Below are 16,572 nucleotides of genomic sequence, written 5' to 3'. Positions count from 1 at the left end.
ACCAGAAGTGGCTTAGTCATGCTGGCCACATCACCTGGAAGCTGTAGGCCGGCTTCCTCGGCCAATAAAGCGAGATGAGCGCCGCATCCCCAGAGTTGGTCACGACTGGACCTAATGGTCAGGGGTCCCTTTACCTTTACCTTTAACCAACTCCAAACAGCCAGAAATGCTGCTGCCTCCTCTTTTGGCTTCAAACATTGCACCCTACCTGGTAGATGGGACTTGGAGGCCAAACTGCACAATACAAACAAGGCAGTTTCTGGAGGGGACAATTACCTTCTACTGTTTCTCCATTTCAGTTTACACACTACAGTTTCCCCCGCTTGTGTGGTTTAAGAAGCATGTTAACTCATGATATGACCATAGGGCTCAGAAGGAGGAAGAGAGGCTGTGAGCAGCTTAAACCTTTGGTTTAAATGCAATACAGAGAATGTGCTTCTCCTTATTTTCTATGGCCAGAGGCATTCTGCTGTTAAGAAAAATGTGGCAAACAGCAGAAAACAAAGATGATATCTGAATGAACAATACAAAACCAGGGGAAATCACACTTAAACTCAAGGAAAGGCTTTATTATTTTGACAGAATGTGCAAAATTATCACCAACAGACTTCATTAATAAATTCTAATTATGTTTCTTTAAGGGCCTTCCCAATATATCTCTTTAGTGATTGCAGTTAAACGCAAACCCACTGAATGTTTCTGTTAAACTGAAAGAAAATGGAACCATCGCTCCCTCAGAATTGGCTTTTGATGGTGTGCTTACCTTGCGGAAATCAGAGCAGCCTCTGGATTTCTGCCTTTCCTGGACTTTCCACTTCTAGGTCCAAAACACTTGTTTCTTAGGGAACAGCTGACAGTTGCTGAACTGATGAACAAGTCCGCCTGCTGTCTGTAAAGCTTATAAGGCCCCAGAGATTTGCCACAGTACTCTTGTTGCTCTGCTTCCTGGTTGTAGACAGAAAATAGGACCTGGCCCTCAAACAGACTGGAATTTTGGCAAGAAGTGAATCTGTCAGTAGAGTCCTACAGCTGGCAGCATGACTCAGTGAGATGTAGAGCACCTCACGAGTCACAAATTGGTGAGAGGATCTGAATTCAGGTACAGCTATTTGAAGAGATCCCTTCTTTATTCATTAATTTATTTGAAAGCTTTTATAAACTGCTTAAAATTTAAAAATCTCTCAGCAGTATACAAAAATAATATAAAAACTATAAAACAGACCCACAGAAGCTGTTAAACAGCGTTGTAAAAACAGATGTCCTTTTGTAAATTATCTGGAGTTGGGTATTTTTCAATCAAGCAGTATATATGTTTTGTTAAATAAAACAATAAATAAATAAATAAATGGAGAAAATGAGACAGATCAAAACAAGAATTCAGAAATAACAGGCCTGGTCAAAAAATTATGTACTCCCAGAATCATTTAATTTTCCACACTGTGGTTTAATCTGAGTGGGTTTTTCATGATTCAGTAATGAGCTCTGTTTTCACTCTGAAGCTGAGCACTGCTCTTGTACTCCATATTTTGGTTTTCTCATTTCAGGACACTTGAAGCCTGTGCCTTGATAGGGCACCATTTGAAGGGTGTACATATTGTCACTAGGTTTCAGTTGCCATGTGAAGATAGGTAGGGAACAGGGTTGCCTTAAAGGCACAGCTGTGCACAAATGGCCTCTCAAAATTCTCCAACCTGTTGGTGAGCAGAGTATTCAGGGCAACCATTTCACCTTTGCAGGAAGGGCAATTATCCAGCAGTGGATGGGGGGGTTCAATTATCTTTCCCCCTTAATTTTGTTTGTTTGGAAATATGTGTGCATGCTGCTGCTGCCAGCAATGGCAACAACCCTGAGCTGGCACTCCATAGCATTAAGATGGCATTGTGGGGGGTGAAATGACTATCCCCACAAATAATAAAAAATCTTAAGATGTCAACACTCTTTTAATAAAGTTATATGTAAACAGGCAGAAGTGTTAAGGGGGAAAAAATAAGCATTTATTTTACGAGTTAAATTCCTGGAAGAATTGATTGATCGTGAATAAAAAAATGCTATGTCAGATTGTTATGCCTAGTTCCAAAAAGTTACTTTACAAATCTCATTCGCAATTCACTGTCATGTCCACAGTAATAATAGAAGCTTATGCGAAAGGATTATTGCAATAATATGTTTGAGATTGTGTTGGACAAGGAGAGAGGAAGTGTTTGTTTGCTTGCTTTATTTGCTACCTTGCTACACCTTTACTGGTTTGACTGAGGACTTGAGCCTGTAAGGTAGCAGCATGTTCCGTACAGCTTTTATCCTATCTCAGGTGGCTTTCACATTTTTATTAGAGCCCCAAACAGGGTACCAGAGGAATAAATTATTTCCCTTGTCTCTCTACCCTATATTTTAGACATTCTTTGGTTAAGCAGTGATGTTGTGCTTCTACAAAACAAGCTAGAAGTTTCATGGCAGCACCTTCAGGAGTGGGAGAACTGAGATCCCTTTGATTACAGGAAACCACTGCCCCACTAGTGTTCCTTCCTAGCCACTGGTGCCAAAGAGCAGCTACACCAGGGCTACAATGGGCTGTTATTCTGGTTTTGCTACTTTCAGTGTATTTCTGGGATCCTGAAGCTGTAACTGCAGTAGTCAAGTGACTTTCAGCTAACAAGGATTTATTTTGCTGCTATAGAGCAGGGGTAGGAACCTGTGGCCTGGCAGATGCTGCTGTACAATAGCTGTCATTATTCCTGATAACTGACCATGCTGGCTGTTTCTAATAAGTTGGATTCATGTTAAGCTTGTGGTCCACTAAGACCCCTAGATCCTTTGCACATGTGCTACTGGAATATCAGGTGTCCTCCATTTTATAATTTTGCAGATGGTTCTTCCTGCCTAAATGTAGAACTTTACATTTGTCCCTATTGAAATTCATTTTTAATCCAAATTCTGTCTTCTGTGACATTAGCTGCCCCTCCCAGTCTGGTGTCATCTGCTCAATCCCCCATCCATGCCATTTATCAGGATGTTGAACAACAACGGGCCCAGGACAGAACCCTGCAGCACCCCACTTGTCATTTTTTTCCAGGATAATTAGTGAACTCTTTGGGTTTGGTCAGCCAGTCATCTACAAATCCACTTAACATTTACCTTGTTCAACCCACATTGTACCAGCTTCCCTGCAAGAATATCATGGGGGACTTTGTCAAAAGCCTTACTGAAATCAGCATTCCCTGATCTTTTGATAGATGTGCAGCCAGTGCAGGTGTTTTACCAGTGATGTCACACGTTGTTGGTCATGTACTGCCATCAGCAGTCTGGCTGCTGCATTCCACACCAGCTGGAGCTTCTGGTTCATGCCGAAGGGCAACCCCCCATAAAGTGTACTTCAGTAATCCAGCCTCAGGGTTCTGAATGCATGGACTACAGAGGTCATTAAGCCTTAAGTTCTATTCCGTAGATTTCAATACTTAGTTGCAAGTAACTCTTGTTGAATTGTGTCCTATGGAGTTCATGGGTATGTTTGAAAATCTGTACGAAAACAACATCCAATATGACTTGGGTAAATTTATGTTCTTTTGTGCACCTTCCTTCTGTACCTTCATATAGCGGTGTCCTTCAGAGTTTACTTTAAACACAATTATTCTTTCCATGTTTCTTTGCTCTCCGAGGTCTGGAGTCACCTAGGATGCACTCAGTTCTCTAAATCTTTGATAGACTTGTCTTTTGCTAACCGTCATGTTCAGTGGCAGAGAAGCCTTGCAAGTGCTTTGGGACAGGATGTTCTTCTGCAGCAAAGAGACGGTGCTGTCACAGCAAGTTTGCCAAATGGTTGTTAGGGCCTGCTTGCTTTTCAGCCTTGAATTAAGGCTTCTTCCACTGTTGATTCCATGTTATGTTTTTAAGGTCTTCCATCGCCCTTTTAGTCCCCCCCTTGCCCAAACCCCCGTAGCACTGTGTTTTTTACCCCTGTTTCAAAAGTAACCTGAGGCAACACAGGTATTCCAAAATAGTGGAGAAAGATATTGGCAGAAAATGTTTCTTCTCTTTCTTCTACTTAAGAACTGGGGACTGGTATACATTGCCACAACCATGTGGAAGCTGCTAGAAAATAATTATGCCCATAGGGAGAGTGGCAGCTGATCGCTTTGGTTATCTGAATTCTGTAATGTCTCTTCATGCCACATCTTCATAAGTGGTGATGGACCTTGAATGATACCATGTGATTTGAGTGACAATTAGTTCCCCAACGATACCCCTCACATTAAAGGCCCGATTTTTTTTGGGGGGGTGCTTGTTCATAGGTGAAGAATACTGTATTCCATGAGCACAAGAGTGTTGGGTATGATAAACATTTCACTGTTTTTGCTTTTTTAAAGGATGGACTGACTCCACTTCACTGCGCTGCACGAAGTGGACACGACCAGGTTGTAGAATTGCTCCTAGAACGAGGTGCTCCACTGCTTGCCAGGACCAAGGTGGGTAACTCACCATAGAAGAGACATTTGTCTGGTTTTGAAATATCAAGGTAGATTACAGTACTTACGCATAAAGCATAAAATCTGGAATGTGAGTAAATTGTGGTACAGACATATATGGCAATACTCTGCTGGATTCCTGCACGTAAACACAAGCAGGCTTTAACTCAGGTCACCACACACCAGCCTGGAGAATGAGATCTAACTTAGATTAGTGCTTTTGCACTGTTCTTTATGCATAGGAATGTTTTCCTGCATTTTCTTCCACAACCAGGAGGGTGTTCGACAAGGTCATGTGAGAATATCTCAGAGGAACCTTGTTCAATTTGTATTGCTGGAAATGTGGTAGACAGCAGGTTGGGTCCAAACTAGGGATTCAGGAGCATTCCCTTGTTTGAGGATGTGCACCCCTTCTAAGCAAATAATTGGGCAATTCCTAGTCAGTGTGCTGTGTTTTTACTATTCCAGTAGGGTTTGTAAGTTATTTTGAAATTCTTCTTCTGCAGCAAGGGTGCTCACATTATTGGGCATAAATCGGTCATATCTATTAATTTCAATGGGCTCCATATAAGACTAGGATTGGATACCACCCTGTGAGTCTGATGCAGTTTTGAATTTTGGTCTTATGTCTTGTGCAGAATGGACTCTCTCCGCTTCATATGGCTGCCCAAGGTGACCACGTGGAGTGTGTCAAACACCTACTGCAGCACAAAGCTCCTGTTGATGATGTCACGCTGGATTACTTGACTGCCCTCCATGTTGCTGCACACTGTGGCCACTATCGCGTCACCAAACTTCTGCTGGACAAGAGAGCAAATCCAAATGCTCGTGCTCTGGTAAACCTTTCCTGTACCTCTACTGGAACACAAGGGGTCTTTGGACATTCTCCTCCACACATGCAGTGAATGCATGAAAAGGACTCAGTGCTTACTGACCTCTACCCCTGATGTTAGCATGCCTACTGCCTCTGCTCCCAGTGTCCATGCAGCTTGCATGGGCATTATGGGGGCAGGGCCACTTGGACTACGGGTGCCAGGGCTGAAGCCAGCAAGCACATGGTTCCCCTTCCTGCTCCACACATTCAGTGTTCATGTGGAGGGGGAGCATCTGCAGAGAGCCACAGTAACATTGATCCAGCTGCTTCTTGTGACTGTCTGAACTCTCATGTGTGCATGCAGTTTCTACCTCTTCAGGGGGTTCCCCATTGCTCCCTGCAATAAAGGGGCACACATTGCATTCTGTATTGAAAGGAGTGTGTAGTGAGCTACGCAAATGACAATCTAATGGTTCTAATGTGTGATTCTAGACATTGCAGTCTCATTGCAGTCTCTGCCACTGCCTAATAATTCTAATTCAGTAGGTATGTTCACACTGAACTCATGTTTGCTTGTAGGAGGTTGTAGCCTTTTTGAGGGGAGGCAAGGAAACTAGATCTATTAGCAGGTGACTTTGGGCTTCTCTTCCCCTCCCAGCCCCCTCCTCCCCACAAGCCTCCTTTGCCTCATAGCAAACTATTTGTAAGGTCCACTCCATTTCAAAAATAGTTTGTATTATGGTGAACGTCAATGGTTAAAACCGAGTCAATGCAAGCCCCTTGCATGTGTCCAAGCAGCTCTCTGAATTCTGGCCGAAGTTCTCTGCAGTGCATTAACCGTCCTCGCAGTTGCCATATAGTCTCTTTAATATTTCAGCACCATGAATTCTAAGGCTGCAATACAATCCCACTTACACAGAAGTAACCATGAGTTGTCCATTAGGATTGCAGCCTAAGTAGATTCCACCCTATGCTGATTATTAATTGGCATTTAAAACAGGCTGTGTTTGAAATTCAGGTTTCCAGACTGTTGACGTAATTGGCATCAATTGGCTTATGGCTCAGACAATTCAATTGATATGCCTCTCTAAAGGAAGAATTATGTTTTTATGTTGTATAATAGGTAAGCTGTTGTTGATGATGGCTATTATCACAACTTTACTTGTATTATTTATTCTAGCTGATACACTCATAAATTTAAAGCAGCTAAAATTGCAGTTAATTGACTAAAACAGCTCTGTCTGGAAACTACGTAAAGAGAAGGATCTTCTGTTTCTTTGATGCTATGTGAACATTTGGTTTAACAGAAGCTGCTAATATCACTTCCCATCAGTTGTCATGTTTGCCTATTTCCAAAACAGGACTATTTCTGAACTAGAAATAGTTCAGAAATAGTGTATCTAAAAATTAAGTAGCTTCACAGTTAACATAAAAAAGAAAAAAAGAAAATGATTTTAAAAATGGCACTTTAATTCTTAGTGTCCTCATTCTTTACAGAGTTCTGATGCTTAGTGCTTCATAAAAAGCCATTTGAAGAGCACTGGCCTCCTAGTGGCACAAAGTAATACACACAACAGCAAGCTTTAATCAAAACCTTGCCGTATATTGCTACATAGATACATAATAATCCAACTTGCAACTTGAATGGAAAAATGTTGCTTGTGTTGGCTTTCAGTTCATGGTGTCTTTACTGCCAGGTGCAATATTTGCGTTTTGACATCCCACTTCAAATGTTACTTTTGGCATGTCAAATAGTGAATCTTGCATGGAGTGGCAAAAGTGCACTGCTAACTCACCACAGGCTAAAGTGTCAGCCTGAGAAAGGTGTTGCTCATGCTTGCCCTGTCCCCAGAGGTTTGTGTGAGAGAAAGCCTTAGCATATATGATCCTTTAAGCAGTAGCTGTGTCATCTGATACCGGAAAAGAGCCCTGTTCTTGATTTTTCCATGATAAACCAGATGACTCAGCTTTTATTTTTATTTTATTTATAAAACATACACACACGATGTATGATTTCACATTTTCAAATAAAACAACAGATAATTCTGGTGTGTTTCAACAGATTTTTAAACTATTAAATTACTGAACTTAGTCATTAGAGACCAATGTCACACCTAAGCTAATTGTCAAACATAAGTGGCTTCAGTCAGGAGTGGTGATATGTTTTCATTACCTTTTAGCAACTGTTAGAAAAAGAACAGCCAAGCAACACCACCATTCATTCTCGCTTCTCTAACACAGGCATTAATTAGTGAGACAGTTAAAACTTAGAGTAAATCAGAGATGTGAAGAGATGCCCCCCCCCCCCATTTTTTTCCTAATATTTAAAATAAAAAGAAGGGGGAAAGTTATGGAGTATTTACTTTCAAAATGGTTATGTGTGAAGGACTTTTCAAAATGGTATTTTAAAATCATATTTACACATTTTGGGATAGCACTATTTTTCATGTGAAGATCACCACACAAATTAAATTGCAGATGGGACACATTTTGTATTTTCAAAAAGGCACTTCACACATTCTGTGTCTTCACTCATGCTGGGATTAAATGGGAATAAACTGGCCCTGGAGTATATGCGTTTTCAGTATGTCGGAACCTGACGTTACTGAATAAAATCTGATAATCTAACGCTGTATGAGAACTGAGGGGTGCATGCTATAACTAACCTGATTGTCTTTTGCACAGAATGGTTTTACTCCACTGCACATTGCTTGCAAGAAAAATCGCATTAAAGTCATGGAACTGCTGGTGAAATACGGGGCTTCTATCCAAGCTATAACAGAGGTAGAGAAATTTCCTAAAGAAGCATCTCTCCCCACTATTTCTTCCTTCTCTTAGTTCCACACTCTCCTTTTAAATAAATGAGGAAGATCCTAAAGGCGCTCTGCAGAGGAGTAAAATTGCTGTTGCTTTATTTCACAGTCGGGCCTTACACCAATACATGTGGCTGCGTTTATGGGGCATTTGAACATAGTTCTCCTCCTGCTGCAGAATGGAGCCTCTCCAGATGTCACTAACATTGTGAGTATGGCTTACATCTGTGTAATCATAGTTTTGCTGCACTGCCATGTGTGTTACCCAAAATGTTACATTTGGTATCGTTAATTTATTAAACTTCCCTATTAATCTGTCTTGCATAAATTCATACAAAAGTGGGGGAGGATGTGTTTTTCTTTCTCTCTCTCTTCTGTCTGTCTTTGGTTTAGTTATTATAGATGATAGATGATAGATAGATGATAGATAGATAGATAGATAGATAGATAGATAGATATAGATAGATAGATATAGATATTTAACTTCTTGATAAAGAAAATCTTAAGTGTTTAAGAGGCAATGTTGCTTTGAGCTTGTGTGGTGTACTGGCTAAAGTGTTGGACTAGGACCAGGGAGACCAGAATTCAAATTCCCACTTAGTCATCATTCACACTGGGTGACCTTGGGCCAGTCACTGTCTCTCAGCCTAGCCTATCACACAGGGTTTTGTGGGAATTAAATGGTGAGGAGGAGGAGGAGGAGAACCACCTTGAGCTCCTTGGAGAAAAAGGTATTATATAAATGCAATAGATTAACAAATTTCAGGTTCCTTGACTTTAAAAAAAATGACACCTTTGTGGTATTGGCAGACTTGACTTGACTATTGTAATAAGTGTTTGTGTACCATCAATAGTCTTCAAAATAAACTTTGATTAAAAAATTGAATGCCCTTGAAAGAAAATAATTCATTCTAAACATGTTTACATGGAAGTTAGTTGTTTTGAATTCATTGAGATTTAGTTCCTAGTAAGTATAAGCTTGCTGCCCAAATCTAATTACGCGTCAGATTCAACTTTTGCCTGTGCTATTTGCCAAATGCTTAAATCATCCAAGTGTAAAGGCAAAATAGCCTTTTATAATATTTATTACTAACAATCAAGATTGCTTAAGTGAAGCCAGTCCTAATTCTCTATTTATACATACAGTTAATTTTGCCGTGTATAATTTATTCATGGAAGTTAAGTTAACAAAATTACAGGTAAACGGCATTTCTGTGCGCTGCTCTGGTTCGCCAGAAGCGGCTTAGTCATGTTGGCCACATGACCCGGAAGCTGTACGCCGGCTCCCTCGGCCAATAGAGTGAGATGGGCGCCGCAACCCCAGAGTAGGCCACGATGGGACCAAATGGTCAGGGGTCCATTTACCTTTACCTATTATCACTTAAACCTGACAGTTGAACCAGTTATTGTTTTCAGAAGTTAAATTTAACTTGAATGGTCTGCAAAACTAAAAGTCTCATGGAGATTCATGGAACTATTCTAATGTGAACAATATGTTTTGGATTATGGAAAGATCTGTAGAAACACCGTGATACATCTGGAACTAGCAGAGAGATGACCTAGTCATGTTGTGTCCTGTCAACTGAATTATAGTCTCTTCATCAGGAGGTTATATATTGCTGGTTGTGAGCAGGGTTATTCCTCTCCTGTCCACATCTCCATCCTATTTGGTCTGCTGGCAGAGACATGATTGAGGTGGAGATGGGTGAGGCAAAGCAGAACTCAGGCTGGGTATAGGGTGAGGTTCAGGCTAGATACTGGGCAAAATGTGCTAGTTCAAGGTGAGGGGAAGGGTTCCCGCTGAATCAGGGCTCAGGCTGTGCTCTAGAAATATAGCACTTCAATGTTACTTCAGCAAGGAGCAAACTGAGCCCTATATAGAAGCAGCAATAGGTGCATCCTAAGTGTTTAATCAAAGCAGAAAGGAGCTGCTTTGATTAAAGGGGCCCAACCACTCCTATCCTCCTTCTGGGTCTTCAGTGATGTCATCATAAGTCCAAGTACAGCACCGCCAGGTTCTCTGGCTGGAGGGATAGTGCCCCCCCATTGGTGAAGATTAATCTAGCCTCTTGTTTCTAGATATATGGCCCTCAAAGACATGCTCAGCAGTGGCATTTTAGGAGGAATTGCTAAATGGAATCATAGCTGAAAACAGTGGGGGGGTTTTCCAGGGGGTACTCAAGGGTACGCAGTACAGGCACTGTTTTTGGTTGTTGTTGTTGTTGTTGTTGTTAAAAATTGTGACACTTACTGTAACAACTTCATGGTGAGTACCAGCACCTATTTTTCTAGAAAAAAGCACTGGTTGGAAGAGACCCTGAGGGTTATCTAGTGTAACCCCCTGCAATGCAGGAATCTCAGTGCATGGTCCCCCATCCAATTTGAAACCATATTGGATCTTTCTTAGCTTTGCAAATGTGCTAGCACTTTTATTGCTGCACCACTAGGAGGATATTCACTCATATTCTGCCTCCATGGTCAGAGGCATTGCCACCAAATACCAATTGCTGGAGATCACAGAGCTCTTGCACTCATGTTGCAGACTTTCTGCAGGCATCTGGTTGACCAATGGAAGAACAGGATGCTGAACTAGATGGGCCATTGGCCAAATCCAGCATAGTTTTCTTATGTTCTGACTAGCTTTGCATTAGTGACATTTTGGATATTAGGAGTAGAGGCTTTGCTTCCATTGCACTGAACACTGACCAGTATGAATGAAACTAATAAGGTTTTCATTCGGGTGGCTAACACATTAAAAAATCTGGGGTTTGTTTTTTTCAGCGTGGTGAGACTGCATTACATATGGCTGCTCGTGCAGGACAGGTGGAAGTGGTGCGCTGCCTCCTGAGGAATGGTGCACTAGTTGATGCCCGAGCAAGGGTAGGTGTTTTCATATATCTACCTCTGCACTTTATTACAAAAGCAGAAGAGTTTCTGAGTGTGCTACCTACAGGTCGTCCCCCTGCCCCCTACTCCCAGCCCTTGGGTAATTTTGTAGATTTATTTGTAGTGGGGAAAACATTCCATATGTATCTACCTTTTCAACACATCTAGAATAATTATTTGAAACTGGGGGAAATGAGGCTTCGTCTTTAATAACAACAGTCCCACTCTAACTTCTGTCCTCCTTTGAGTTGTAGGAGGAACAGACTCCATTGCATATTGCCTCTCGCTTGGGTAAAACAGAAATTGTCCAGCTGCTGCTGCAACACATGGCACACCCAGATGCAGCAACTACTAATGGGTATACACCGCTGCACATCTCTGCCCGAGAAGGTCAAGTTGATGTAGCATCAGTTCTTTTGGAAGCAGGTGCAGCACACTCTTTGGCTACCAAGGTAAAATCTGAAGTTTTGGTATGAACAGTCTAATAGTGAGCTGGCTAATGCTAGTATTGAACTTCCATTAGGTTTTCATCAAGTCTCTCTCTGTAGATCAAGAATAAGGGTGCTTGCTTTATTTGACTGCTGTGAATTCTGATATGAACTGACGTGATGCACACCTTCCAGATTGGAACTGACAGCACAGTTCTATAAGTTCCAATCATCTGAAAGGTATAGAGCAGGTCAGATCATATCAGAATTCACAACCATCAAATTAAGCAAACATCCCTATTCCTATACAACAGATAGAGAGACCTGATGAGGAAAGATGAGGATTTAATGAAGCGCTTGGTGTCTACTCAGAAGGAACGTTGATTGAGGTCAATGGGTCTTACTCTCAGAAAATTCTTAGTATCAGAATATATTTAGAAATGTGTATTTTGAGTAGGGATGGGGGAGAAATTAAATTCCATTTCATTTAAGGCCAAAGCTACCCAATTTACACCTTCCAAAACAATATAAGAACCAAAACACAGCCAATCTTCAAAATTCCAGTTCTTCGAATTTTGCAATGCAGTTCTTCAGCCAAGTAATGTGTACAAAACTTCATGTACTAAAATAAAAATGTACATTAAAATGCATATACGGTATATTAGTGAAAGTAACATACAAAATGCTTTATTATTAGGGAAAATATGCTTTGTAAATTTTTGTGTGTATTGGAAGAAATTCACGTTAAAATTCAGATGAATTTTCTTGAGGATCTTATTTACTTTAAAAAAAAACGCACAAACTGATGTGGAAATGTGGTAAACTGAAGATGGAAAAATCAGAAACAGGGAGAAACTGAGATTGATAGATTAATTCTTCCCAAATATTGAGAAGAAAGGTACATTTAAAAGTGAATTTTCACGCAGGTTCTGAAAAAATGCAGAAAAAGTGGAAATAGGATAGCAAGGGCTTATTTGTGAATACGAGAGTGACATGAACCAGAAGTAGCCTGATTTGTACATCTCTAAATATGAATAATAGTAAAGCTATAGTTAAGTTAGAAGTGGTTGGCACAGTGGAGCGGTGTCCTCCTGACACTGCTTCTCTGGACAGGGCAAGGCAGTAGTCAGATCAGGGATGCCCAGGTGCACCAATGGATACAGTTCATTGCCTCTGTTGTTGTTGTGCCAGCACAGTCCTGATCTCGCTGCTGCCATGCCCAGTCACCACTCAGGTAAGTAGTAATGATGTTGGCATTGAGAGAGTGAGTCTGCAGCGCCACTCCTGAGTTAGACCAAAGTAAATTATCCAAAATCAGTCTTCCCTCCAGACGTTTCAGTGGTCATGAGTTGGAATCCAAAAAAGTATGGAGGGCACCAGCTTGAGGAAACCTGCTTATAAGCACTGTAAAGTAAAAGCAGTTTATAATACATTTAATATGTGCATAAACTGAGTGATAGAGCTACCATTGCCATATTACCTTGTTCACCTTAGCATATCACTTTCTAAGTGCTGGTTTCCCGAAACTGGCACAGTGATTCAGAGCAAGAGGTGTTTGATCACAGGCAGATGATTATTAAGACAGCTAAAATACATGGGGTGTATGTGTGTGTGACTTGTATTCAGATGATTAATTCTTAAAGAGTTGCTTGATTTAGACCTGATGAGTTATTTAAATAGCTGCATTCATTGTTCCCTAGTAAAGAATAGTAAAGAATATGGGTTGTTACAAAAGAGGATGCGCCACCCAGTACGGAAATTGGAGGTGAAATGGTTTTACCCCAGATAAAAGAAGTGAAGACATTTTGAAGATATGACATGAGTTCAGATCTATCAATAGTCCACACACCTTCAAAGCTGACATGAGAATTGTGTACAGGAACCTGCTGATAGTGCATACAGAGTATTTTGACCTACAGTTCCTATTACCAAATCCACAAATTGCTTTTTTCAGACTCCTGGGAGTTTAGGAAACAGTCAGGGGGTACTGTGAAGGCAGTTGCTAAGAAGGAATATCTCATAGCAAAATTGAATGCATGCACAGATACTGCATGTCAGATACTGCATATATACAGTATACACACACTCAACACACACACCCTGCCTTTCAACAGGTATTTGATAAGTGGGATGTCTTAATTTTGTAAGTTGTGTTCATTTACTTTTTGTAAAAAGAAAGAAGGAAGGAAGGAAGCAGTCTATAATAACTTCAGATAATAATAATAAAATAATAATTCTCAAAGCAGCTTACAAAAAACTGAAACAGACAATATACAAATTTCAGAATATAAATTAAACTTCAGGTTAGAACATTAGAACAACATTGATGGTGCAAAGGCCTCCTGAAATAAAACTGTTTCACTTGGCACCTGAAACTTAGCAGACATAGTGCCCGCATGGGATATTTCCTTTTAGGGGTGGAAATACTTAGCAAGTTGGGAAATATGCTATGGACCCTTGGGAAAGTTATGATTAATTATTTTTTCAGTTCCTTTAATGATAAAATTTGATTTTAATTTGAGGACTAAGGATTTATTGCATTGAGAATATGTAGGGATTGTTCTTTAAGTAAGCCAGTGTAGTGTAGCGGTTAAGAGCGTTAGACTCGTAATCTGGGGAACCGGGTTCGCGTCCCCGCTCCTCCACATGCAGCTGCTGGGTGACCTTGGGCCAGTCACACTTCTCTGAAGTCTCTCAGCCCCACTCACCTCACAGAGTGTTTGTTGTGGGGGAGGAAGGGAAAGGAGAATGTTAGCCGCTTTGAGACTCCTTAAAGGGAGTGAAAGGCGGGATATCAAATCCAAACCACCCTTCTTCTTCTTCTTCTTCTTCTTCTTCTTCTTCTTCTTCTTCTTCTTTAAAACCAAGTAATTAAGATTATATTAATGTTTTTGGTTTTTTCCTCCTGTACATTTTTAGAAAGGATTCACACCACTGCATGTGGCAGCTAAATATGGAAGCATTGATGTGGCGAAACTCCTGCTGCAGCGCCGTGCATCTCCTGATTCATCTGGAAAGGTAGGAATTAGTGTCTGAATTTGCTTTTTCCAGTCAATACTGTTAATAATTTTCCATTGCAGTTATTAGAAGTAGCTTTTATTTATATAATAGTTTGTTTATACATTACTATAAATAAAATGCAACTGGTGATCCCAAGAGTGTCATAAATTAATTTTTGATTTGTATGCACAGGAGTGTGGTTAACAAACACTCAAATATCATTTGCATTGAAGAAAACAAATCTGAAATATTATATTAGTCAATTAATGACATGCAGTTGACAGACAAATTTTATTCCACAATTGTAGAATTAGGCAACAAATCAGGAACTTATATGGGGAAATGGTTAAGAGACTCAGGGCAGGAATTAAATACAACAGAAAGTAGCTGGATAGGGGTTAATTTTTTTAGCAAGAACGATATCCATAGTTCTGAAATTATTTTTTTAAAAAAAACTTTTAATCAATAGTATCTAACTCCATATAAACTAAGTCAAATCTATCCAAATACACAAAGCAGTTATCGGAGATGTAATAACCTTCAAGCAGATATTATGCGTGCATCTTAGCACTGTCTAATTATGCATATGGAACACTTTGCACAATCTTATTGTAAAAGTTTTGGTTTCTTGCCAGCACTGCTTGTCCCAAGTCAAATTTCCCACTCACACTCCACAATATCTGTATGTAACACTTCTCCATGTTTCTCTGCCAGCTACAGCTGATTATGTGCAATAGTGGCAGGGAATGATATCAGAGCAACTAGAACTAGATAGCACACAGCAGGTGGGAGAGAACTTGATAGGCCTACCATTTTCAGCAGAGTTCGTGTTCTCTGTAATGTAAATTTTTGTTCTGATTACATAAACATGTAATTCCACATTGACTTCTCAGTAGTGAGTCTGGTAGGACAAAAGTAAAGTGATATGGATAAAGCCCCCCCGAACTTGACAAATGATTCTGTTGGTAAGACTGAATTATTTTGTTTTACTCCATTCTGTCATTCATATTTGAGCCTCATTAGCCCACAGGGCATAGTACTGTGGTTAAAGTTGTAAAATATATAAACTAGGGCAATATAAATTAATTCTTAATAGCCTATCCCCTTTCAAAGCAAAGCCCCTTAACTAATAATTTCTTTAATGCCCTTTGTGTTCCTAAGCAACTTTTCTAATATGAAAATAATTCACCCTCAGTTTGATGTTTATGTTGTGCTGTTATCAGTCAATCACTTCTTATTTAACATATTTTTTTTGTAATGTAACGGTAGCTTGAAGCAGAGCTAACCATCACTAAATGCCATAACATAAACCCGCCCTTTCCAGAATGGCCTCACCCCCCTCCATGTTGCTGCTCATTACGACAACCAGAAGGTGGCCCTACTGTTGCTGGAGAAAGGTTCTTCCCCCCATGCTACTGCCAAGGTGAGATTTCCCATTCCATTCAAGAATGTTTCCTTGGAGTTCTGACAGTATAGGTGATGCTTATCTGTTTAGCATACTGTCTAACAGAAGTAGACCTTTAAGCTTTAGGGGGAAATCTCCAGGGACTGACAGGATTTAAGAAAAGCCATTGCATGGTCCTGTTCTTGAATAATGTGCAAACCTTTGAGGATTTCACTACTGACTGGTGTCACAAAAATATCCCATGCTGCTGTGATCTGACACAAGAAACCCTGGCTGATTTCTTACTTGCTGAAGAATATTCCTCCTTTAGGGGGAAGATTTAGACTCAGTAAACGTAAGAAAAGAATGGTCATTTTCTGGAGAAATAGTGCATTGATATTTATTGTGAAAGAAAGCAGACATTATAAATAGATATTAATTCAAAGCAACTGGTTTTTAGAATGGATATACCCCTCTACATATTGCTGCTAAGAAGAATCAGATGCAAATAGCCACAACCCTGTTGAACTATGGAGCAGAGACCAATATTTTGACCAAACAAGGAGTGACTCCACTTCACCTGGCCTCTCAGGAAGGTCATGCTGACCTGGTGAACTTACTTTTGGAGAAAGGAGCTAATATCCACGTGGCCACAAAGGTAATGCCTTCCTGTTAATGGAAATAAACCCACCTAATGCTATCTAGAAAATGAAAGAAGGGATAGTATTGTGACACAGTTAACAGAAAAATATTATTGTATGTTGAATATGCAGAAACAGATAAATAT

The 16,572-nt window shown here is 40.3% G+C and overlaps 1 protein-coding gene across 43 annotated transcripts in view; it reads left to right on the top strand.

The window, feature by feature from the left end:
• Positions 1–16,572, top strand: part of ANK2 (ankyrin 2) — a gene marked incomplete at its 3' end in the record, with an annotated part of 316,224 nt that overhangs the window by 222,582 nt on the left and 77,070 nt on the right. For 36 of the 43 annotated variants that reach the window (XM_083756174.1, XM_083756190.1, XM_083756196.1 and 33 more), the window contains 9 exons: positions 4,362–4,460; positions 5,099–5,296; positions 7,960–8,058; positions 8,197–8,295; positions 10,869–10,967; positions 11,228–11,425; positions 14,321–14,419; positions 15,726–15,824; positions 16,246–16,443. In XM_083756174.1, coding sequence (XP_083612300.1) covers positions 4,362–4,460; positions 5,099–5,296; positions 7,960–8,058; positions 8,197–8,295; positions 10,869–10,967; positions 11,228–11,425; positions 14,321–14,419; positions 15,726–15,824; positions 16,246–16,443 — 1,188 coding nt within the window. The remainder of the gene's footprint in view (positions 1–4,361; positions 4,461–5,098; positions 5,297–7,959; positions 8,059–8,196; positions 8,296–10,868; positions 10,968–11,227; positions 11,426–14,320; positions 14,420–15,725; positions 15,825–16,245; positions 16,444–16,572) is intronic. The other 7 variants (XM_083756194.1, XM_083756195.1, XM_083756198.1 and 4 more) reach the window with 1 other exon arrangement.

This window comes from Podarcis gaigeae (genome assembly GCF_964106915.1).
Source record: "Podarcis gaigeae genome assembly, chromosome: 9".
Lineage (NCBI taxonomy): Eukaryota > Metazoa > Chordata > Lepidosauria > Squamata > Lacertidae > Podarcis > Podarcis gaigeae.
This window is presented reverse-complemented; position numbering and strand designations above follow the sequence as displayed.